At 40.9% G+C, this 25363-nt stretch overlaps 3 protein-coding genes across 4 annotated transcripts in view; 1 reads left to right on the plus strand and 2 right to left on the minus strand.

Moving 5' to 3' along the window:
• LOC122448370 (ankyrin repeat domain-containing protein 26-like) overlaps window positions 1–11805 on the minus strand; it is a 35105-nt gene extending 23300 nt beyond the window's left edge. Inside the window, exons 1-6 of the mRNA XM_043479630.1 lie at window positions 11786–11805; window positions 10424–10457; window positions 9242–9311; window positions 3699–3759; window positions 3593–3606; window positions 3410–3502 (exon numbers count right to left, since the gene is read on the minus strand). The gene's annotated coding sequence lies outside the window, so the exon portion shown is untranslated. The remainder of the gene's footprint in view (window positions 1–3409; window positions 3503–3592; window positions 3607–3698; window positions 3760–9241; window positions 9312–10423; window positions 10458–11785) is intronic.
• The window catches only part of LOC122447855 (ankyrin repeat domain-containing protein 26-like), a 933540-nt gene that overhangs the window by 76538 nt on the left and 831639 nt on the right, over window positions 1–25363 (minus strand). The gene's annotated exons all lie outside the window — the stretch shown is intronic.
• On the plus strand, window positions 13857–24150 carry LOC122447877 (putative POTE ankyrin domain family member M). The gene is made up of 5 exons (XM_043478608.1): window positions 13857–14867; window positions 17411–17525; window positions 17688–17861; window positions 22400–22506; window positions 24009–24150. The coding sequence occupies exons 1-5, from the start codon at window positions 14635–14637 to the stop codon at window positions 24148–24150; spliced, it is 771 nt and encodes a 256-aa protein (XP_043334543.1). The 5' UTR covers window positions 13857–14634.

A 25363-nucleotide genomic window follows, 5' to 3' on the forward strand; every position in this document is an offset into this window, starting at 1 on the left:
CATAAGAGAACGTTATGAGCAACAATACGCTCATGAAAGGGACAACTGAGAGGAAATGGACAGATTCTTAGAAAAGTTCAACCTCCTAAAACTGAATCAGGGAGAAAGAAAAATGACAAACAAGCCAATTACAAACACTGAAATAGAAAGTGTTATCCAAAATCTCCCAAAAACAAAAGCCCAGGGCCAGATGGCTTCACAGGGGAATTTTGTCAAACATTTAGAGAAGAGCTAATGCCTACTTTTCTGAAACTCTTCCAAAAAATTGCAGAGGAAGGAACACTTCCAAACTCATTCTATGAGGCCAGAATCACCTTGATACCAAAACCAGGCAGAGACAACACAAAAAAGAAAATTACAGGCCAATATCACTGACAAACACAGATGCAAAAATCCTCAACAAAATACTAGCAAACACAATTCAACAACACATTCAATAGCTCATACACCATGATCAATTCGGGTTTATGCCAGGGATGCAAGGATTCTTCAATATGCACAAACCAATTTCAATGTGATGCACCATCTTAACAAACTAAAAAATAAGAACCATGTGATCATCTCAATAGAGGCAGAAAAAGCCTTTGACACAGTTCAGCACCTGTTTATGACAAAAACGCTTCAAAATATGGACACAGGAGGAACCTATGTCAACATAGTAAAGGCCATATAGGATAAACCCACAGAAAACATTATTCTTGATGAGGAAAAATGAAAAGCATTCCCTCTAAGATCAGGAACAAGACAACATTGTCCATTCTCACTACGATTATTCAGCATGGGTTTGGAAGTCCTAGCTATGGCAATCAGAAGAGAAAGAAATAAAAGGAATCCAGATCTGAAAAGAAGCAAAACTCTCACTTTTGCAAATGACATGATACTACACATAGAAAACCCAAAATAAACTATTTTCTAGTAAAAAAAAATATTACTAGAGCTAAACAGTGAATTTAGCAAAGTTGTATGATACAAGGTCAATACACAGAACTCACTTGAATTCCTATACACTAACAATGAAAAATCAGAAAGTGAAATTAAGGAGCCAATCCCATTCGCCACTGCAACGAAAAGAATTAAATATCTAGCAAGAAACCTACCTAAGGAGACAAAAGACCTGTACATGGAAAATTCTAAGACGCGGAGGAAAGAAAAGAAAGACGACATAAACAGGTGGAGAGATATTCCATATTCCTGGGTAGGAAGAATGAATAGTGTGAAAATGACTATACTACCAAATGCAATCTACAGATTCAGTGTGATCACTGTCAAAGTACCAATGGCATTTTTCACAGAACTAGAACAATATATGCAATGGAATATTACTCAGCCATAAAGAGGAACACATCTGAGTCAGCTCTAACAAGGCTGACAGCCTATGCTCTGGAGTGAAGCAAGTCAGAAAGAGAAATATAAATGTCATGTACTATTCGCACACATATGGAATCTACAAAGATTCTGAATCTACAAAGGTACTGATCAATTTATTTGCAGGGCAGCAATGGAGAAACAGACATAGAGAACAGACTTACGGACATGGAGGAGGGGAGGAGGGACAGGGTGAGATGGATGGAAAGAGTAACATGGAAACTTACAATTTCATGTGTAAAATAGAGAGCCAGTGGGAATTTGCTGTATGACCAGGGGAGCTCAGAGAGGGACTCTGAGACAATGTAGAAGGGTGGGATGGGGAGGGAGAGGGGAGGGGGTTTGGGACGGAGGGGACATGGGTGTACCCATGGCTGATTCTTGGTGATGTTTGACAGAAAACAACAAAATTCTGGAAAGTGATTATCCTTCAATTAAAGAATAAACACATTTTCTAAAAACCACATTTGAAAATTTCGTCGTTTTCTTCTTTTTTCCCTGTAAACAGCACACTAACGGCTCGAATTTTCCATCTATGCCTTCTGAGATGGCAGATAAAGATTGAAGGAACAACCTAGATATAAAAAAGTACTAAAGCTATGATTATCCAAGTTGGAGATTTCAAAGTTTTCAAATACATCTATGATTATCAAGCAGGATTCAATATTCACATCAGGAAAGAACAAATGAGCTGAAAAAATCAAGTAACCACAATGACTGAGGTTTAGATATGGAAGAATTCGCATTTTTGTTTAACATGTGTAACAAAGGACTGACATGCTAATTTAACGCCTATAAATACTGAAGCTAATAAAGTTTCTAAAACATAAACTTCTTAAAAATAAAAGTTAGCTTAAAAATAACTTCTTAGAAAAAACATCTTAAAATTTTATTGTTTAATAAAATTCTTAAAATGGAATATACATGTTACTAGAGATATTTTACAAAGTAAAAAAATTATCTTTTCTGAGACAATTTTACAAACTGTTGGTAATTCTTCTTTCCTTATGATTTTATAACATGTAGTCTACATAAGAAAAAAATCATGAACTGTGATTTCATTCATTTAATATGTGTAATTGCCCATTACTTGCAGATATTAGGAAAAGATAAATCAGAATCTCTCCGGAGATGGAGTGGGAGGGGGGAAGTCTACACTTTTTTCGTTAAGACTGTTGCAGTTTAAAATTTTCTTATGTCATGAAGAGAGTTTAAGAATCTCACTTATATAATTATAAATTAGAAGTTTAGTAAAAGAGAAGATAAAATGCTTACTTATTTCCTCTTTATTTTTCAAAAAGATCCAAAACCTCCACCAAGACTATACCAAACAGTAAGATAAATTAGTTAAGTACATTAAGTATGTATCAAACAGTAAGTTAGTAACCACAAGAAACGGAAGGGCCACAAACTCTTCATTCATAATACACCTGAAACTAACACAGTATTGTAAATGACTACACTTCAATTAAAGAAAAAAAAAACAAAAACCACCACCAACCTCGAAAACAACAACCAAAAAACCTAAGGATCAAATTTTCTTTCAGTTCTTCATATAACTCAGCTATATGTCATTCAGAAGAGTCGAAGTATTGAGTTTTCACGACCTCACTCTCTCCTAAGTTGAATTTGAAATAATTCATCTCATATTTATAATATAGAGTACCTCATCTGACTTACCCTCACCATTTCTGTTGTGTTTGTAAAATAATCTGTTTCATCTTGACCTTCATTCCATCTCATATTCATTTTATCCTTCTTAAATGAATTCTTCCCCTTCATCGCCCTCCCCATCTTCAGATTCATCTAGCTGTTTTTCCTAATTGCTTTGTAATTCTTTTCTTTCTAAATGGCAGACTTAGTATGCCAACATTTATAAATCTGAATCAAGCAGATATATTGCTCTTATTATCACATCATTTTGTATCGTGACTTTGAAGCCTTCCCTTTCCACGGTGGAATCCTTTTGCTCATCATAAGGATCAAGGGAATGGTGTGTGGGAAAGTACAGGGGAAAACGAGAGTTAAAAGCAACACAACTTACCTGTGCAAGACCAAGGCCTGCTAGAGTCTTGAGTGGTTTTGGAAGAGGATCAGGCCTTGGAAAGGCAGGATGAGGGAAGCCCTGGACTCCAGGTGATGGTTTGGGAAAGGTTTCAAGCACGTCTTAAATTTCACTATCAGAATTATTGTTCTCAGAGGAGGTGGGACTGTTCCGTCTCACAATACCACATTCTGCTTCTAATACAGTAAAAACAGGGGAGAGTACATGAGAACCTGTGTAATTGCAAATCAGTGAATAACACCAGGAGGACAGTCTTCAAATAACTTACCGTTTCTCTTGGATTGCTGAAAAGCCTTCAGTAGCTTTGCTAAGTTTGGTTTCGGGACATGCTGGAGAAGAAAATAAGAGCTTGAAGCATAACAAGTATCAACTTGAATAAAAGAATTATAATCCCCCACCCCCCATTACTATATGATCTAACACAAAGAGCACAGGCTCTGGAGTCATTCAGATGTGGATTCAGATCCCAGTTCGGCCACCGACTAACCTGCAGGCACACTGAAACCATAATCACAGAAAGCTAGCCAATCTGATCACAGGACCATTGTTTAACTCAATGAAACTGAGCCATGCCGTGTGGGGCCACCCAAGACGGATGGGTCATGGTGGAGACGTCTGACAGTATGTGGTCCACTGGAGAAGGAAATGGCAAGCCACTTCAGTATTCTCGCCTTGAGAACCCCACGAACAGTATGAAAAGGCAAAATGATAGGATACTGGAAGAGGAACTCCCCAGGTCAATAGGTGCCCAATCTGTTACTGGAGATCAGTGGAGAAATAACTCCAGAAAGAATGAAGGGATGGAGCCAAAGCAAAACAAGACCCAGTTGTGGATGTGACTGGTGATAGAAGCAAGGTCCGATGCCGTAAAGAACAATACTGCATGTTTTGTTAGGTCCATGGAATGTTAGGTCCATGAATCAAGGCAAATTGGAAGTGGTCAAACAGGAGATGGCAAAAGTGAATGTTGACATTCTAGGAATCAGCGAACTAAAATGGACGGGAATGGGTGAATTTAACTCAGATGACCATTCTGTCTACTACTGTGGGCAGGAATCCCTTAGAAGAAATGGAGTGGCCATCATGGTCAACAAAAGAGTCCCAAATGCAGGACTTGGATGCAATCTCAAAAATGACAGAATGATCTCTGTTCGCTTCCAAGGCAAACCATTTAATATCATGGTAATCCAAGCCTATGCCCCAACCAGTAACGCTGAAGAAGCTGAAGTTGAATGGTTCTATGAAGACCTACAAGACCTTTTAGAACTAACTCCCAAAAAAGACGTCCTTTTCATTATAGGGGATTGGAATCCAAAAGTAGGAAGTCAAGAAACACCTGGAGTAACGGGCAAATTTGGCCTTGAGGTATGGAATGAAGCGGGGCAAAGGCTAACAGAGTTTTGCCAAGAGAACACACTGGTTATAGCAAACACCCTCTTCCAACAACACAAGAGAAGACTCCACACATGGACATCACCAGATGGTCAACACCGAAATCAGACTGATTATATTCTTTGCAGCCAAAGATGGAGAATCTCTACACAGTCAGCAAAAACAAGACCGGCAGCTAACTGCGGCTCAGATCATGAACTCCTTATGGCCAAATTCAGACTTAAATTGGAGAAAGTAGGGAAAACCACTAGGCCACTCAGGTATCACCTAAATCAAATCCCGTATGACTATACAGTGGAAGTGAGAAATAGACTTAAGGGACTAGATCTGATAGACAGAGTGCCTGATGAACCATGGATAGCAGACTGTTGTACATGAGGCAGGGATCAAGAATATCCCCATAGGAAAGAAATGCAAAAAAGAAAAATGGCTGTCTGAGGAGGCCTTACAAATAGCTGTGAAAAGAAGAGAAGCGAAAAGCAAAGGAGAAAAGGAAAGATAGTCCTATTTGAATGCAGAGTTCCAAAGAATAGTAAGGAGAGATAAGAAAGCCTTCCTCAGCGATCAATGCAAAGAAATAGAGGAAAACAACAGAATGGGAAAGACTAGAGATCTCTTCAACAAAATTAGAGATACCAAGGGAACATTTCATGCAAAGATGGGTTCGATAAAGGACAGAAATGGTATGGACCTAACAGAAGCAGAAGATATTCAGAAGAGATGGCAAGAATACACAGAAGGAATGTACAGAAAAGATCTTCACGACCCAGAGAATCACGATGGTGTGATTTCTCACCTGGAACCAGACATCCTGGAATGTGAAGTCAGGTGGGCCTTAGAAAGCATCACTATGAACAAAGCTAGTGGAGGTGATGGAATTGCACTTGACCTATTTCAAATCCTGAAAGATGATGCTGTGAAAGGGCCGCACTCAATACGCCAGCAAATTTGGAAAACTCAGCAGTGGCCACAGGACTGGAAAAGGTCAGTTTTCATTCCAATCCCAAAGAATGCTCAAACAATTGCACTCATCTCACACACTAATAAAGTAATGCTCAAAATTCTCCAAGCAAGGCTTCAGCAATACGTGAACGGTGAACTTCCAGATGTTCAAGCTGGTTTTAGAAAAGGCAGAGGAACCAGAGATCAAATTGCCAACATCGGCTGGATCATAGAAAAAGCAAGAGAGTTCCAGAAAAAACATCTATTTCTGCTTTATTGACTATGCCAAAGCCTTTGACTGTGTGGATCACAATAAACTGTGGAAAATTCTGAAAGAGATGGGAATACCAGACTACCTGACCTACCTCTTGAGAAACCTATACACAGGTCAGGAAGCAACAGTTAGAACTGGACATGGAACAACAGAGTGGTTCCAAATAGGAAAAGGAGTACATCAAGACTGTACACCGTCACCCTGCTTATTGAACTTAAATGCAGAGTATATCATGAGAAATGCTGGGCTGGAAGAAGCACAAGCTGGACTCAAGATTGCTGGAAGAAATATCAATAACCTCAGATATGCAGATGACACCACCCTTCTTACAGAAAGTGAAGAGGAACTAAAAAGCCTCTTGATGAAAGTCAAAGAGGAGAGTGCAAAAATTCAGAAAATGAAGATCATGGCATCTGGTCCCATCACTTCATGGGAAATAGACGGGGAAACAGTGGGAGCAGTGTCAGACTTTATTTTTCTGGTCTCCAAAATCACTGCAGATGCTGATTGCAGCCATGAAATGAAAAGACGCTTACTCCTTGGAAGGAAAGTTATGACCCACCTAGATAGCATATATAAAAGCAGAGACACTACTTTACCAACAAAGGTCCATCTAAGTCAAGGCTATGCTTTTTCCAGTGATCATGTATGGATGTGAGAGGTGGACTGTGAAGAAAGCTGAGCACCGAAAAATTGATGCTTTTGAACTGTGATGTTGGAGAAGACTCTTGAGAGTCCCTTGGACTGCAAGGAGATCCAACCAGCCCATCCTGAAGGAGATCAGCTCTGGGTTTTCATTGGAAGGACTGATGCTGAAGCTGAAACTCCAATACTTTGGCCACCTCATGCGAAGACTTGACTCACTGGAAAAGACCCTGATGCTGGGAAGGATTGGGGGCAGGAGGAGAAGGGGACGACAGAAGATGAGATGGTTGGATGGCATCACTGACTCGATGGACGTGAATCTGAGTAAACTCCAGGAGTTGGTGATGGACAGGGAGGCCTGGCGTGCTGCGATTCATGGGGTCGCAAAGAGTCAGATACGACTGAGCGACTCAACTGAACCTTCTCATGGGGTAAGCATTATGACAGATGACATCAGAAACCCCAGATGTTCCTCTCCTTACCCCAATTGACTGCTCTACAAATACTACGACACCCACCAGATTATTTTCTCTACCAAAATGTTCTAGAAAAAAAAAAAATTATCCCTGGGAGTTTAGAGCACTACTGAAGAACCAAGACATTTAAATTAATCGCTATATTCTGAAATTTGCTTGCATGATTTCTACATGTATGAATTATCCCTTGGGAAGGGAAATATGAAAGTTTAGACTGTAAGTAGAACCTTATTTAGATAGGTTACAAGTACAAACAGGATAAGCTCCTTCTGTTTGTTGAACAGCTAAAGGCAAATGATTGTTTCAATTCGGCTCCTTCGAAGAAACAGGGAGAAAGAGCAAGAGTAAACCTGTAGGGAAATGATCGTGAATGAAAGCCACAAACACACTAAACAGAAAGCCACGATCAAACATGTTCACAACAGAGGCAGAGAGAGATGGACTTAAAGAATAGACACTGAAGGAAAGTATTCTGCAAGGAAAAATTAGGTTAACAGTAAAAAAAAAAAAAAAAGAAGCAAAAAAGGTGGGGGAGGAAAAGAAACCAGAGAGAGACATTCCTAGTCAAGTACAAACTTAAGGGAATAAAATAAGCATAATAAGGCTTGTGGAAAAACATGTACTTTTAAAATGTATATACAATAGATCAGTAATACATCAGTATTCTTAAGGATATACTATGAACAAAGCCTCTGTTTTGTATGCTTTTATTAATATATAAATTACACATCTATATTCTGCAAATTTTATGAAAATATCAACATATGTTGTCTATAAAACATATACTTAAGACAGAGGCTTTTGTTCATAATATATCTCTAATATAGCAATCTGTATTACTCCAAAACTTTTTGTTTATAAATACTACCGTATTAGAGTTCAATTTTGCCACTATAAAAAGTGTCATTTGATTAGTCACACATGGTCATCTATCACTACCTGAATGTTGTAAAGTATTCATTGAGAGAGAGAAAAATTGATTAAGAAATATTCCTAACTATTCACTGGGAAAAAGAACTGGTAATCAAAATTCTGGGGAGAATGTATGGCTTGAAAAGAAACATTTAATGGAACACAAGATGGGGCAAAAAAGGTCAAAAATTTTCACCTAAATTTCTCATCTCACAACCAGTGGACACTGAAAAAAATACTGTAACCTTTCACTTTTCACATATTTCTTATTTATTTCCTTGTTATGCAGGACCCCCTTCCTCAACATAACACAACTGAACTACATTACCTGTCACATTACATAGGATACCGTTTGTCTCTTCATTTATTCACATTCAATAACTATTAACACGGTTCTTACACTCGAGACCTATGCTACATGCTCCAGGAGATGCACAACTGTTTCCTGAACCCCACTAGCTTACACTGACACGGGGCTCTAAGATGAACACTTAAATCACAATAACACAAAAGGTCTGAAATCTGAAGGTTTAGACTCTGACACAGGACACGGGGTAGGTCTTTTTAAAAATACAATAGAAAAAAACTCCCGAGTTGCAAGTTTTATCTCGCGGTTATTAAAAGTCTCTGCTTCTATGAAGTGAAAGTCGATCAGTCGTGTCAGAATCTTTGCAACTCCATGGACTCTACGGTCCATGGAATTCTCCAAGCCAGAATACTGGAGTGGGTAGCTGTTCTCCAGGGGATATTCCCAACCCAGGGATCGAACCCAGGTCTCCACCATTGTAGGCAGATTCTTGACTGTCTTGAGTATTGCACTGTGAGTATTGCAAAAGTCATGTCCTTATGGTTTAAAATTCACAGTAAGAGTCTTTATCCTTGACCAAAATTCATAGTTCCTTCATTGTGGGAAAGCTTTTCCAATACAATTTTCCTGTCACTCTATTTTCCAGCCCATTGTTTTCTTCACCCCACCTTCATTATTCACCAAAGTTAAAAATGAGAAAAAAAAAACCAACCAGTCATATTTCTATAAAGTAGTTTGCTCTGAAGAACGTTCCATTATAAACATAAAACAGTGAGAGGGACACCATTGCTGAAGTTAAGAGTAAATACTACATGAAGCTAAATTCAGAGTACGGAAACTGATTTCACAGGAGTGCACTGTACCTTGGTCTCAAAATCTAAGACTTCATCATCTGACGGAGGCCATGAGTCAGCACCAGGTTTGTTGGAAAACCTTTAGAGCATAAACATACAACAAAAATGAGTGAGTTCATTTCTTTAAATGAAGGGAAAAAAAGCAAATGAAAGTTTGGCTATCTATGCAGTAAACGAAGTTTCTTGACATAATTAAAATTTGGCCTCTGTTTTCAAGCAATTTTTTTAAGATATTTTGATGCGGACCATTTTTACAGTCTTTATTGACTTTGTTGCCATGTTGCTTCTGTCTTATGTTTTGGCTCTTTGATCCCAAGGCATGTGGGATCTCAGTTCCTCTGACTGGAGATTGAAAGCACACCACCGGCATTGGAAGAAGTCTTATTAACCATCTTAACCACTGCACCCCCAGAGAAGTCTCCAAAAGAGATGTTAGTTACCTATTTCTGCTTCCATCTCTCCCAACCTATGACATATCTAGGGAAGACTCATTCTTAGTTTCCATTAACAAAGACTGACAGCCAATATATTGGGAGAGCCTGAAAATAATATGTTTTCACCAAGTCCTAATAGCTGAACTGAAAATCTAATTGATGGACTGAAATAACTTTTGTTTGCCCAAAGTGGAATAAACCTGATGACTTAAAGCAGAAGGATATGCTGTTCCTTCTCCATTGTCTGTCCCTGGTTCAGAGACTAATCTGTGTCCATCAAAAGTGGCAGTCTTGGTCCTTCAGCAGGGGAATCACTTATGGAGAAGGCCCCATTCCTCCCTTTACTGTAAAGGGGATACAGGAGTCCCCCGCAATGTCTAAAACTGAAAATGGACACAAGTCAAAGAACTAATTTATATGTTTCACTTATATGCTACCCGGGTACTTCTCAATTTCTGCTGAGGGACACGAGAGTGGATGCTGGAGTCAGGCAGGCCAGCTGTCAAATCACAGGTCAACTCATTTTAACCTTGGAATCATGGGTCAATTCATCAACCTCCCCGAACCACAGTTGCCTGATTAAGTAAAGCAGGACACAGTGATTTACGACGCTGCTCTGGTGACTCCATGAGGTCACAGACGTTGCGCACATGATGCAGTCTCTGACCCAGAGCAGGACGCTCAGCAAACAGTAGCTTCTCTTCTCTGTGTGTTCTCCTAGTGACACATACAAGTTTAAAAATCCGTCAAATCCTACCTGCTTAAAGAGTCTTCTTCAGAACTCGTATCCACTAGTGAAGAAAAAAGGAAGACACATTTTAAATCAACAAAAGAAAAATACAGACTATTAAAACCTCAAGACTGATGTTTTGTTTAAAAGTATTCCTTTGGAACCACACCTGGAGACCACACTAGAGGGAACAGTGATTGTACTATACTCATGGGCCATTAATGCCTGAGAACCACTCCTCTCCTTCATGGTCATCAAAGGCAGAACAGAAAAAGAAAGAACTGCTGATACAAGGACCATAATGCTAACCAACCTCTAGGAGACTGACAGAAAATGATACTACACCGTTAATAGAATCAGTACTATAAACTGACAATAGCACACTTGGACAGCACAGGATTTCCGGACTTCCATCCCCTGGAGCAGTGAACAGAGCCTGCAGGTGTCTTGCTGGGACATAACACAAATCCTCCGGCTCTTCAGTTCAGGATGAAAATGCCCTATCACAAGGAAGCGTGGTCTACAGGTGCCGAACTTCAGAGCGTGGTAAAACATAGGAAACAAAGTCTTCCTGGCCCTCTTGCCAAATGCAAGAGAAGTATGAAAGATGTAGTGATTCCAGGTTTAGCAAGGATAATCTCTTGACAGGGAGGTGGGGGAGGGTAAATGGGTAAAGGGGGTCAACTGGGTGGTGAGGATGGGGACTGGACTTGTAGTGGTGAGCATGCCGCAGGGTACACGGAGGCTGAGCATTTTTAATGTTTTAAATATCTATGTGTACATACTAATAAATGTGAAAAGGATAATCTCTTGAGACTGTCACCTTCCACTGTTCAAGAGTATCTGGACCACCTAGAGCAGGATGGTCCAAACAGTGCTGTGTTCTACTGAGGGCTATCATTACATCAGTCCTCCCCATTATACGGCAAAGGTTGGCAGAAATCATGCTTTTTCAGCTTGGAAGGCATTCGTCATCAGACCCTAAGCTGATGAACAAGGGGAGGGAGGGAAGCAGAGAGGAAGCTATGGACTCTGGTGCTGTTGGACAACGTTTCACGCGTGTCGTCGTCATGATCTGATGCTGGAGGGATGACTCACGTGCAGTGACTCCACGGGGAGGGGAGCGCTGCAACCTCGAGCCTGGAGGGCAGGGGCAGTGACTTTTACATGTCTGCACCCTGTGACATCAGAACAAGGCTTAGGACGCAAAAGACACTGGAAAGTTATCTCTTTGGTGAACAAATGAACAAATAAACAAGAATGTCTTCTTTGAAAAGTCTGTTTCAAAAACTGTAGAAATTAACCAGGGACAACTCTATTCTATTCTGAGCATACTGAAGACCAAGACTCTGTGTCATCTCTGTATCTCCTCTAACGTGTAAAACCAACCTAGAGAAGTTCTTTGGTGGATGTTGTTGCTGTTTAGTCACTGAGTCGTGTCTGCCTCTCTGTGACCCGATGGACTGTAGCTCACCAGGCTCTTCTGTCCATGGGACTCCCCAGGCAAGAATACTGGAGTGGGTTGCCATTTCCTTCTCCAGGAGCTCTTCCCGATCCAGGGCTGGAACCCGTACCTCTGGCATTGGCAGGCGGATTCCTTACTGCTGAGCCCCCTGGGAAGCCCCCTTTGATTAGACAGAGGTGAACTAGGTTTCAAGGTGTTCTCAGACAGCTTGTACAGTGTGCTAGATGCCACATCGAGGGGACATGGTGGTGTTTTTGCTCATGTGAAGTGTGTTGGTTCTTTTATTAGAATCTGCGGAGTCCCAAGTTGATCTATTTGAAAATCTATTATGATCATCTTTTAAATAATGGCAACAGAACATGGTGTTCTTACAAAACTATACTATCATGACAAGTATCCAACACACAGAAGAAAACATCTGGTTCTAATGAAGTCAACCTATCTCACTCTGTTTGGATCTGTGAGGAATAAAATTGGTAATAGAGACCTTGTTGACACAATAGGCAAAATAACCGGTGCTTCTCAACTAGGCATCGCTTTTCTGAGCTGTACTATTGGAAGGTATCTTCCGAAAGTAATCTCTTCCTGGTATGCTGCACACTGGTTCAGCACTGCAGCTCTTCTTGTTTATCACTTCTTATCCTACCAGGAAGGGACTGTTGAGGTTCCCAGTTTAAACGATGGTAACTTTTTTAATGAGACCAATCACTACACAGTAAGTAATAACTACTCATTCACTAAATGCAAACTATCTGTAAAAATTAAAGCTCCACTTTTATAAGAAGTCAATTTGCTATAATAGGATTACAGATGAAATATATATCATACTAACTTAAACACTTTTTGTAATGTACATAAAAATCTAATACAGGATTTTAGGGGCTGTAATTAAACACATGGAATGCTTTTCAGACAATACTGTCTCTGATGTTAAATTACCTACAATTAACTTCTTTAACAATTCTGAAGACTAGACTATTAAGAAATTCATTTAACAGCTCTCCAGAGAAGACATACAGATTGCCAGTAGGCACATGAAATGATGTTCAGTATCACAAATTATCAGAGAAATGCACGACAGACCTGCAATGAGGTATGACATCACACTGGTCAGAATGGCCATCATCCAAAAGTCTACAAATAATAAAGGCTGGAGAGGGTATAGAGGAAAGGAAACCCTCCTACATTATTGGTAAGACTGTAAATTGGTACAGCCACTATGGAGAACAGTATGGAAGTTCCTTAAAAAGATGAAAATATAATAGAACTACTGTATGATCCAGAAGTCCCAATCTGGGGCATATATCTGGAGAAAACTAATTCAAAAAGATACACATACTCCAGTGTTCATTCGAAACTCCCTTCCCATCCAAGGTTGCCACATACCATTGATCAGAGTGGCCCGTGCTATGCAGTAGGAAAGACGATTGAGTTTTCCACCTTGGATCCATCACTTACTGTCAGATGGCTTTGGTGAGGCTACTTAACCTTCCCTGAGGGGAGCAGCTCCTCAGCTTCTGCTGGAGGAACCAGGAGATGGGTTCCCCTCTGTCCCCTCCCCGGCAGCACATGCCTTGGCCCTGGTCCACTGGTACTTTGTCTTGTCCAGGCAGAAATGTTTAGGCCTGAGTCCTGCTCCTCTTCAGTCGAGACCCTTCATCATTAGCCTTCCTCTACTCACCATCCTGGTCAAAGCTTCTTGGTCCCTGCTTTTCCTCCTATCAGACGCTCTTTCCCCAAGTAGGCTAGATTCCCTGTTAACTCAGTTGGTAAAGAATCCACCTGCAATGCAGGAGACCCTGGTTCGATTCCTGGGTCAGGAAGATCTACTGGAGAAGGGATCGGCTACCCACTCCAGTGTTCCTGGGATTGCTTGGTGCTCAGCTGGTAAAGAATCTGCCTGCAATGCGAGGGACCTGGGTTCTATCTCTGGGTTGGAAAGGTCCCCTGGAGAAGGGAAAGGCTACCCATTCCAATATTCTGGCCTAGAGAATTCCATGGAGTGTACAGTCCATGCCTTAGCAAAGAGTCAGACACGACTGAGCGACTATCACTTTCACTTTTCATGCTTTTTATAAATGGCCTTTATTGTATTGAGGATATTTCTATTTTATTGTATTTTTTTAAAATCATGAATGGGTTGTGAATTTTTTCAAGTGTTTTTTCAGCGTAGTCTTACTTTTACTTCTTACTTGAATGTTGGTAGCATTGCTCTCTGAATCCATTTTGTCCTAAGCTTTTAGCTTTTGGGAGGTTTTTTTTTTTTAATTAATATTTGAATCTCCTTATTTCTTATTGGAGTGTTGAGTTTTTCTACTTTTTCTTGTTTTAGTCTTGACAGATTGTATGTTTTTCAGAATTTATCTAGGTTTTCCAGTTTGCAATTGTTCATCAATAATAATGGTCCCTTATGATTATGCTCCTTTACTTCTAAGGTATCTGTTGTAATGTCGCTTTCCTTTCTGTTTCTTTCAGTTTCCTCTCTTTCCTTCTTACCTTAGGTACGGGTTTATTGATATTGTTTGTTTCTTTCAAAAAATGCGTTTCCAGTTCTTGCACATGCACACTGGGCATTCTGGCACACGGGCAGTGTGTTTAGAGGCGTCACTTAGCGACGATCATTCTGGGATGCAAGATTCCAAACCGTTGAGCTTCCCAGCTGGGAGGTTGTGGCGGGCCGGCTCTGGCTTACCTCTAGTGCTCGTGTTGGGTTTAGGGGACTGCGAAGAGCCGAGGGGGAGGTGAGGTGTGTTTGGAGTCTGTAGGCTCTGCGATGAAGAAGCTTTTTGGCTTCAGGAGTAAGAAGGGCGTGTCACCCTTCGGCTCCTCCATCAGCCTGGGGAGAGACAGAGGTCATCATAAAACCAGCTTCCAGCCCTGGTACCACATCCGAGACAAGGACCTCCGAAAGATTCACAAAGCTGCCAGCGTAGGCAACGTAGCTAAAGTGCAGCAGGTCCTGTTGCTTGGAGAGAATGGCTTGAACGAGAAGGACAAGAGGAACAGGTAAGCGGGGAGGAAGGGCCTGGCAGAGGTCCCTCCTGTGAGTTTCCCCTCCAAAGCTTACAGACACCTTTGTTGGATCCAGCGCCCCACAGACTTGATAGGCTGCAAAAGCCTTAGTTACTTTCAGATCTGCTAATAATTCCCCTTATAGAGCACTTTACTGGTCGTTTCAAAGTTATTTAACTGAACGTCAGTAATCACAGAACTGAAATGAAACATGAATAGCATCTTTTTTCCTTCTTCCTCTTCCTCCTCTTCATTTGTTGTTATGCATGCGTTAACATGATCTCCTCTTGAGTAAGAGCTCTCAAGTTCTATAGCCCTCAAGAAATCTTCTGGAACTCCCTAGCTCTCACATTGTTTTTCTCATGTGATTTATGAAAATTCTTCCCACTGATCATCCATTGTGGATATTGACAGTGGACAGATTTTTGATGTTGTCGGCATCTTATTTTTAATGTACACATTTTTATACCATAATGTTACATATTACAGAAAAGTACATAGTGAAAAAATAATCTCCATGGCAGGTCAACTTCTGGATTAAAAATTCTTCAGATACAATGCAATATCTGTTTTATATCAGTGTACGCTTATGTGTATATGTTCCTTGCTGAAGGACCTTAGAAGACAGCTTTGAAGTAGGAAGCTGGCTGTGTCCTTGAAGAGCAGGACATTTTCCTAGGGTATATGGTCTTTCCATGTTTAAACTAAAGACACAGATCGTGGTTTTAAAGATTTTGGGTTAGACATGCTGTCTTTAATTGTTGTGATGAAATTAAAAGTTTTGTGTAGTAGGCAAAGATTTGCCCTTTTAGATATCAAAATTTGCTGGATGACATTTTCTATCAGAAAAGATAAATTGTGTGTAGATGGTGTAGAAATAACCTGGTAACTATTTAGATAAAAGTAACTAGATTTTTTTATCTCACCAAAAAGTTTCGAATGGAGTATGGATCAAAAATTTTAAACACACAGAGTGAGAAAAGTACCAGAAGACAACTGAAATTCCTACTTATACATTTTGCACACTGACAAAGACCTTCTTTTTTTTCTAGTTCTACTGGTTATTAACCTTAATATTTTTTTAATTAGATGGTAATTGCTTTCCAATGTTGTGTTGGTTTCTGCTGTACAACATCATAAATCGGTTGGGAATATACATATATCCCACCCCAAGGACCTTTCTAAGAGTGATTTCAAAGCCAAGAATTGTGGAGTTTCCTGGGTTTCGGCACCAAAAAAGAAAAAGAAGAAAACCAGAAATCTGCAAGTTGATTTAGCAACCCCCCAAATTTAAAAATGTCTGTAGAGCAAGCTGTCTGTAGGGAAGTCGGATGAGCAGACAGGGCTTGTCTTTCTGGCACTCATAGGAATGTGGCACAGATAAAAACTATTTGTCACTTTCAATTTAACGTAGAATTTTTTGTGAGGATTGGTATCCCGCGACAGCTTTCAGCCTTTTCAGAAGTCAAGGGAATCTTGAGAATTTCCTGGCCGTCCAGTGGTTAAGGCTCACTGCTCTGGGCCCAGGGTTCGATCTCTGGTGAGGGAACTAAAATCGTGCAAGCTACAAGGATATATTGTCCAACATGGGAAATATAGTTAATATTTTATAGTCACTTTAAATGCGGTGTAACCGTTCACAGTTGGGGATCACTGTGTTGTGCACCTGTATTATATAATAATATATAATATGCATCATCTCTAAGGAAACTAGACGAAAACCCCTCATGGTTATTAGACAACCGGAAAGACGAGAAATGAACAAACAAAAATGCTACAATTTACAGTTGTAATGTCTGTGAATTATAAATTATATTCCAATGTCAGAGACGTTAAAATGTGAGAAAAGGAGCATATTAGAATCATCGAAGTACAATGTTGTCTCTAATCCTCTAAACATATCTGCAAAGGAGGTGTAATGTCCTTTGACTTCATTCAGATGTTGTCCTTGTAAGGTAGTAGTAGTAGTAGTAAGTATGATAATATAATCTAACAATTACTAGCTGTTATCTATGCCGGGAACAGTTCTAAACCCTGTGCATGGGTCTCATTTAAGCATCGCAGTGCCGTCCTGTGAGATAACCACTCCTCTCTCTTCATTTTGTTGGTGAGGAAATTGAGGTACAGAGAGGGTGAGCGACAGCTAATAAGTGACAAAGTCAAATTTAAACTCCAGTTGAGCTGAATCTCAAGGTCTCGCGCATTCTATTCAAGTAGCCTGTTCTTTCATTACTGTGTAAGAGGAGCTAAACCCACTCCAGTGTTCTCGCCTGGAGAATCCCAGGGACGGCGGAGCCTGGTGGGCTGCCGTCTATGGGGTCGCACAGAATTGGACACGACTGAAGCGACTTAGCAGCAGTAGCGGCAACAAGAGGAGCTAAACGAATAATATCCTGCTCTTTCTCCAGAAGAAAATGAAATATTTGTTTTAGAGGCATACGAGTACTATGCTGTTGAGTGTTTTCAATCACACAGAGAGTTGTTTGTTTTGAAACAGTTACACTACATTTTCCTAAGAACTTGTCTTGCTTTCGTAGGACTGCCCTCCACTTGGCCTGTGCCAATGGCCATCCCGCGGTGGTGGCCCTCCTCCTGGAGAGAAGATGCCTGCTTAACCTCTGTGACAGTGAAAACAGGACCGCGCTGATGAAGGTACGGGGCAGCGACCCGTGTCCACATGAGACGGGTGTGATTTAACCACTGAGACTAACAATGAGTTGATCTCGTTGAAATAGAGGGAACTGGTGAACTTGTGGGCTATTTCCTTTGAATTCCTAGAACTCACACTCTTGTTTCTTGGCACAACGCTGACAGGCCGTAGAATGCCAAGAGGAGGAGTGCACGACTCTCCTGCTGGAGCACGGCGCCGACCCAAACCTCACGGATGCCAGTGGCAACACCGCGCTCCACCACGCTGTCTTTTGCCAGAATATATCACTCGCAGCAAAGCTGCTTTCCTATCACGCCAATATAGAAGCCAGGAACGAGGTATAGCTCAACTAACTTTATTGACAAAATATTGGCAAAGCATTTTTCTAAACTGTAGTGTTTTATTGATAACAGGATATAAATAGATAGAGTGAGTAGTGTCCAGCAGGCCCTGTTACCATGGAAACAACTCCAAAGCCAAGTCAGGGGTTGGGTGGAACATGTCAGAGCCCACAGAAAGGGCAACGCTGTCTCTCTCAGCCACCTTCTACCCCAGAAGGAAGATTTTCCCACTAGAAAGTGCTCAGGAATGGGTGGTAGGCTCAAGTCCTACAAAGAATGAAGGCCTGGGGAGAGTGAAGTGACGTGGTGGGTGGCTGCTTCCAGGGGCTCAGGGAATGGGCACAGCTGCTGGGGGAGGGATGGGGGTAGGAGGAAGGAGAACCAGTGCCCAGCAGGGGGAGCTGGGGGGTGCAAGTGGGCCAGGGAGGCAGCAGGCCTGGAGCCCTGAGCCCTCCAGGACCCCTGTTCTGAGATCCGGTGAAGTGGGTCAGGTCATGTTTGATACCAGCAAGGGCGTTCACTTGTGCTGGTGACCACTTGGTTCACCAGGTACACACCTCGGGTCTCCCACACTCAGCCCTGGGGGGCTGCTGGGCGGGGCTGCAGCTGAGTGTGGGGAGCTGGTGATGGTGAAGCTCGGGGCTGCAGCTGAGTGTGGGGAGCTGGTGATGGTGAAGCTCGGGGCTGCAGCTGAGTGTGGGGAGCTGGTGATGGTGAAGCTCGGGGCTGCAGCTGAGTGTGGGGAGCTGGTGATGGTGAAGCTCGGGGCTGCAGCTGAGTGTGGGGACCTGGTGATGGTGAAGCTGCCACTCCTGCTCTTTCTCCTGTGGCTGCAGCCCCGCCAGGAGCTGCAGAGAGAGCTCCCCGACTCTCACAGCTGGGCTCAGTTTTCCTTGTTTGGAAGCTCCAGCCTTCCCTGAGTGAAAATATTTTGAAAGCACTTGATTGTCTACGATGTCACTTTAAATCACGATATTACTCAAGAAGCATTAGAGGGCAAAGCGTTCTTTTTTGTGTTTATGGCAGATATTTGTGATAACACAGCAATTGTTAAAGGTAAAACTTTTTCCAAGTATTTTTCCCTTTTTAAAAAAAAAAGTTTTTTTCTAATTAGTCTAAAATAACACAGTAATGCAAAATTTGCCTTGGGGAAGTAGACTTTGTCTTAAAACTCAAACAAGCATTTGACAACATAATAGAAATGTTGCTGTTGTTAACACATTCCAATTTTATGAAGAAATGATTTATATAAAAATGATTTCTCTCTCATTGCCCAAGGCTTCAGAGGCTAAAAGGAAAGGAAAAGGAGCGAGCAGCTGAAAAACACAGATCAGGCTGGAATTTTGGCAGTTGGGGAAATGCCAAGAAGAGGGTTTTTTTTTTTTTTTTTTTTTTAATATGTATTTGGCTGTGCTAGGTCTTAGTTTCAGCATGCAGGGTCTAGTTCCCTGACCGGGGATGGAACCCAGACCCCCTACACTGTGAGCGCTGAGACCCAGCCACTGGACCACCACAGAAGTCCTGAGGTTTTGGTTTTGTTGTTTTCCCCCTTCAGTTTATATATTTTGCTAAGGTGCTTTTCAGTTTCAGGTATAATAGTTGTTATTTTGAGAAAGAGATTGAATGAGTTGGAGACTTGCCTAGGTATCAGTTTTAGGAAGACTCTGCAGAAATCAGATCAGCAGTGAAAAGGTGGTGATTAAGTGGGAAAGAAGAGAGAAGAACAAATATTGAACAGAAATATTATCCTATTCTGGCAGAAACAGCCAGTTAGATAAGAGTCTAGACTCTGCTCTCAATCTAGAAGGTCTTGATGGAAAGGGAAGGGGTTTATAAACAATGAGATCAGGTTGCCTTTTGTGTTTATTAGTCCCTGTTCTACCATTATTTACCCAGGAAAATTTAACTCTGTTTTGATGACTCTTGCCTCTTACACTTTTCTTTTTTCTTCAAAGCCTCAAGTAAGAGAAGGGATTGGCCATGTGGGTTAGAGATGAGACTGGAATGTTTGCTGGGCTAATTCTCAGCTAGATTGTGCTGGTGAAAACCACAATCCGTTGGGAAAGTTTATAAAAAAATTTACAAACCTAGGCTGTTCCCTGAAGATTTTGATGGAATAAATCGAGGAAGGCCTGGACTTGTGTATTTAGAAATATTTCCTTGAGATTCTGATAGGATCCTTGGTGAAGAACTATGGAGTGATTAAGTATAATTTCTAGTGCACCTATCTCAAAAATAAGTAATCTATAGAAGAGTTGGAGTTTGATCAATGCTAGCTACTTCCATCAGCTCCCTCCTTTGCAGCAATATTAGCCTGACTTTTTCCTCTGCCTCTGTGATTGAGAAGTTAAAAGGAACATTTTTGGCAATATCTATTGGCTTGAGTGATATAACTCCTTTTTCTTCCAACCACTAATTATTCAGTGACACTCCAAGCGTCTTTAGAGATTTGCTCATGGCCAAGTCACTTCATCTGTAGAGTCTGACCCTTTAAGAATTTTACACCTTCTGTTACCAACCAGGTCATTAGGTCAACAATGTTTGTTACCAACAGGGTTTTCCTGACTGCGGTAACAGTAATTCATGAGCCTTCTTTTGGTGTCAGCAGGACAGACTCTTGCAGTGTGTCTGTTAGATTTGCTGAGCCCTGGCATAAGCGAGAGGACAGCTTTAAACATCAAAACCCATGAAGTTAGTCCAGATGGGGATTGTTTGAATCATTTACTTTCAGCAGTCTTAGGAACTCACTAACTATTTGGTTAATAATCTGGGAGAATTCTAGAAAGAGATTGTAGTTTTAACAAGCAGTGGAAACATTCTTCAAGTGGGAATTTTGAGTCTTGTTTTTTAAATTAATTTTAATAAAATTATGAGTCAATAGCAATTTTTATTACATATTGAGACCCACTTTTCTTGTGAACCACATGATACTCAAGAAAGGAAAGCTTTCACATACAAATATTTGCTTTATACCCACCTGTTTGGAAACAGCAAAACGTTTTAAAAGCACAAATGGGCTACAGACCAAATGTGGTCCTTGGTTATGTTTAGCTTACCTACCTCCACAAGCTGAGTCAACATTTAAAATTTAGCAAACTCATGCTGATGTCTGTGTTTCAGGCTTCTCAGAGACCCAAATCTGGTCCCCCTTGAGCCCATTCTACTGTTTGGTCTGCATGTGGAGGCCTCCCCTTCTGTATGGGGCGTGTGTTTGCGGGTTTGCCAGCCTCACCTGGCTTTTTCACTTAGGTCACCAGGTTTCCCCCTCCATAAGCATTTGAGTTTCCAATTCTTGATATATAGTTTATTTTGATAACTATTTCGAAGTTTTAAAGACAGTCTAATTAATCTATAATTGATTCCATATTTTAAAAGAATCTCTTAAGGATGGGATTGAATTTTTCAAATTAGAATTTTTAAGTTGGTTGTGGCGGTTTCACACTGAATGAGTCTCCCAGACACACAGGATTATGAGAGAGAGCGTGGGGAGAGTTCACGGAAGAGCAACTCCCCGAGAAAATGCTGAGTGCATATTTATTGGTAACTTACCTTGTAATCCTTCACTAAGAGCCGTAAAGCAAGACAGAGACCAGAACTCTGGGATTAAGGAAGCTTCTTCCTGGAGGTCTGGAGGTCATCACATGAGAGCCGTCAAGAAAGGTCTTTGAAGATAAGCGGTGTTGTTCTGCATCAAACAGCATCTAGCTAATGCTGACCTGTCAGTTTAACTTAAGGGCGGGGGAAGGAACAAGCAAAGGAGAATGAATAAGATTAAATTTCAAGAGACTTTGCTGAGAAAGCCGATAAACATGGTGCCCACAGTTGTTTTTTTTGGAAGAAAAGAAAACAACCTTTCTCTTTGCATGTTCATGTAGAGGATAACATTCCCATTGGAATGTCTGTAAACCTCATGAGGTTACTCTTGGTCATCCTTGGATAGGTTATGCATGCTACAGATAATATGATGTATTCCTGCCTCAGCATTGCTCCTAAAATATGCAGCTACGAAATCAAGTAGCTAATTGATTCTCTCTGGAGGAGTGTTGAGACTAGTAATAGAGCAAGTAAATACTACAATATTCCTGATAAATACTATGATAGAAGCAAAGATCCTTGGAACCAGTAAATGTTGAAAGTGGGTTTTAGAGAATGACTCTGTGGTTCATCTTTGGAAGAGGGAGAGGAGGAGCATTTTATTCTTTCCCTTTTCAAAAGACGTATTTGGCTGCACTGGGTCTAGTTGTGGCAGGTGGGATCTTGCGTTTCGGCACTTGGACTCTAGTTCCCTGACCAGGGATGGAACCTGGACCCCCTGCTTGGGAGCTCAAATCTTAGCCCCTGGACCCCCAGGGAAGGCCAGGAGGAGGAGCATCTTGAAGAGATAGAAGGTGCGCCGGGGGAAGAGGAGGAGGGGCTCCCGTTTATTTGCTTTCTGAATTATATGTTTAAGTTCAGAGAATCTATTGCATGATTTTCAGTTCAGTTTAGAAATAGGTTAACTGGGTACATTCGAAATGGTTTTTCCTGTTTTACAGGATGACCTCACACCACTATTATTGGCCATAAGTGAAAGGAAACAGCAAATGGTGGAATTTTTAGTAAAGAAAGAAGCAAATGTACACGCGGTTGATAAGATGAAAAGGTACAGTTGTTCTTTTTCTTTTTAAAAACCTTAGTGCTGTTCTTGGGTGCTAACATCAAGATAAAGATTAAATTAATAAGTTTTCATTTGTGATCAACACTTCATCAGTTAGGTAGAAAACCAATTATTCTGACTGGGAGTCGTGAAAAACTATATAGCAGAGATATATAGCAGGATTCATATTCCTTTATAATACTGAGTGATGTCATATGCAACCTGTTCTTTTTTCTGGTTGATCTTGTAGGAGCTGAGGGATTTCATACTAGTTTGATTAGCTTTATACAATATGGATTCTGCTTTTTAGTTTACCTTATGACAGTATCGAATTTCTTAATTCTTTTATAATGATTGTTTAACCTCTACTTCGTGTATATTTTTCCTTAAAAGATGCATACTAAACATAAAGGACTTGATTTTGTCTTTTGGGTGACTCTTTGCTTTCAATTACTTTCTTTGAAAAATACTGATGTTATTAGATTGCAGAAGAGTCCTTCACAGTTTAGTGACTGAACAACAACAAAAAGTGGTTAGTAATCACTGTCACCAGATACTGTGGGCTCATCAGTTTTTATCCCTTTTTATTTCTAGTACATTTTGATGTTTTCATTCTAAATGAAGGTAGAAGGAAGAATGATAGGTTTAATTGGATAAACAGTTGCTTCAACAAAGATAAGTCAGAGGTGGATGATACAGATGAAAATGATGGGCTTTAGATTCAGACTGGGTTCAGCTCCTAGCTTTCCTCCCTGTTAGGGTTGTGACCTTGGGCACATTACTTATCATCAGCAAATAAGTTTCCTGATGCAAAAGGGCAAATAGTAATGCGTCCTTCAAAGGTGGCTGTGCGTATACATAGTATTTCATTTAGTGAAGAGCACATGCTTGTCCCCATCATTAAGTGCCACGGTGACTATTTTTATTTCCATTATTGTTAATATTTTTGTTTTAAGCCAGCAAATAGCCTTTGCTTAACCCACCCTCTAGCTGACTTTGAAGCATAATATATCAGACTAAGGAGGAAATGGGGGATTCGTTCCTTAAATAGTCACCTGCCTCAGATAAGTGACCTCAGCACAGTTTCTTGTCCATCAAGGACTTTGATATTATTTTTGAAAAGCATTTATTTATTTGACTGCGTGGGGTCTTAGTCGTGGGAACTCTCAGTTGCAGCATGTGGGATGAAGTTCCCTGTCCAGGGATGGAACCTGGGCCCCCTGCCTTGGGAGCCTGGAGTCATAGCCCCTGGTCCACCAGGGAAGTCCCCATCAGGGACTTTTGAAATAGTAAGTGCTGCTATGTGCCATCCCAGTGGGACAGGAGGCTGCTTTTCCATCGCTTCGTTTTAGCCTTGGAGGTCATTTACAAGGATGTACACTTGAGCGTGTAAATGGTCAGTTCTTCATGGGAGGGCAAGATGTTACCTTGGTAAAGCACATCAAACGAGCTGTTTCTGTGAGTTCACTCAGCTTCCTGAGGGTGACGTCGTCTCTCTGTTGTTGTAGAACCGCCCTCATCCTTGCTGTCAGTTACGAGTCTATGAGTGTCGTCAGCCTTCTCCTGCAGCGAGGTGCTGACGTCTTTTCTCAAGATGTCTTTGGACGGACTGCAGAAGAATATGCTGCTCTGAGTGGTTTTAGTATGTAAGTGTCCACATTAAAACGCCCGTGATCACTAAACTGCCGCCAAAAAGAATTTTCACTGTCACTTGTTACATGACCAGTGAGAGTTTTCTGTTCGGTGCAGGCAGCTTCTATCCTGTGGGGGCACCTTTCCTTGGGTCATAGGTTCCCTGTCGTCCTTCCCAGAGTAGTGGGTGTCAGCTTGCCTGAGATTCCATAGTTACATGGAGGGTTGGCCCCCTCATGGGGTCTGTTTCCTGCAACAATGAAAATCTTCCAAAGGATTTATCTGCCTCAACCGTAAATGTTTTCTGAGTCTGTCTCACAAGGAACCCATTCACCAGAACTCCTTAAATCTCAAGTAAGTTAGTTCAGAGAGGAATTCAGAGAGGTAAGCCCTGCCTGGGACTTGCCAGTATCCACTGTAAGAGTAGGGTTATGTCTTCCACGTGCATCAGAGATGAACATGGAGATTAAGCATCATTGTCAGAAGGATCTGCTGGTTGAGAGTTTGAGCAGGTAGAGAAGGGAGAGTAGTGGTCCAGGCCAGGTCTTGATTGTGATTAGTTTTCTGTGCTTGGTGTGATTAGCTGCAATAATGGGGGATAGTTATGTTACCTAATGTAGTGAGTTCATATTTTATAAATAAATGTAGGTACAAATTACATAAGAGCTGAGATTCCCTAAATTACAAACCACAGAGAACACTAATCACCATAATTAATAACAGTTTCCTGAGACCCTTGAATGCTAAACATATAAGAAAACACACATTGGTTTTACTTGGAATTCCAAAGTAGTTCCAACAATAACGATCAAGAGCAAATTATTCCATTCTTTGACTGTTTCTGCAAGCATTTTGGGGCTATATTATCTCATTACCTCCTCTTAATCCCCTTGTGAAATAAGGCAGTAAGATCCCAGTTGTGGAGAGGATGACTTTGAACTCAAGAGAAGCAATTCTCTCGAAACAAAGAGCAGTTGGTTACAGAGCTAGGATTTGCGAGTTGGAAAGAGTTTTCATATGCCAAGCTAAATCTAGTTAATCTACTGAGCTCTATTGCCCTCAGTTCATGACTACTTCATCTTCCTTTTCTTTCCCCTTTAAATACATGGTAAATAAAACTTGGTAGAACTTAGAAACTTGAAATGTATGGGACAATTGTAGTTTTGATATTATCGCTGACATTGTCTGAAATAATCTAAGAATTTAACATAGTTGGTAGTTTTTTTTCCTA

The sequence above is a fragment of the Cervus canadensis genome, chromosome 10 (genome assembly GCF_019320065.1).
Source record: "Cervus canadensis isolate Bull #8, Minnesota chromosome 10, ASM1932006v1, whole genome shotgun sequence".
Taxonomy (NCBI): domain Eukaryota; kingdom Metazoa; phylum Chordata; class Mammalia; order Artiodactyla; family Cervidae; genus Cervus; species Cervus canadensis.

Coding starts and splice junctions, on each gene's coding strand:
- LOC122447877 (XM_043478608.1), top strand. CDS start 14,635: ATGAAGAAGCTTTTTGGCTTCAGGAGTAAGAAGGGCGTGTCACCCTTC. Junction 14,868..17,410: donor GAGAAGGACAAGAGGAACAG/GTAAGCGGGGAG, acceptor TTGCTTTCGTAG/GACTGCCCTCCACTTGGCCT. Junction 17,862..22,399: donor ATATAGAAGCCAGGAACGAG/GTATAGCTCAAC, acceptor CCTGTTTTACAG/GATGACCTCACACCACTATT.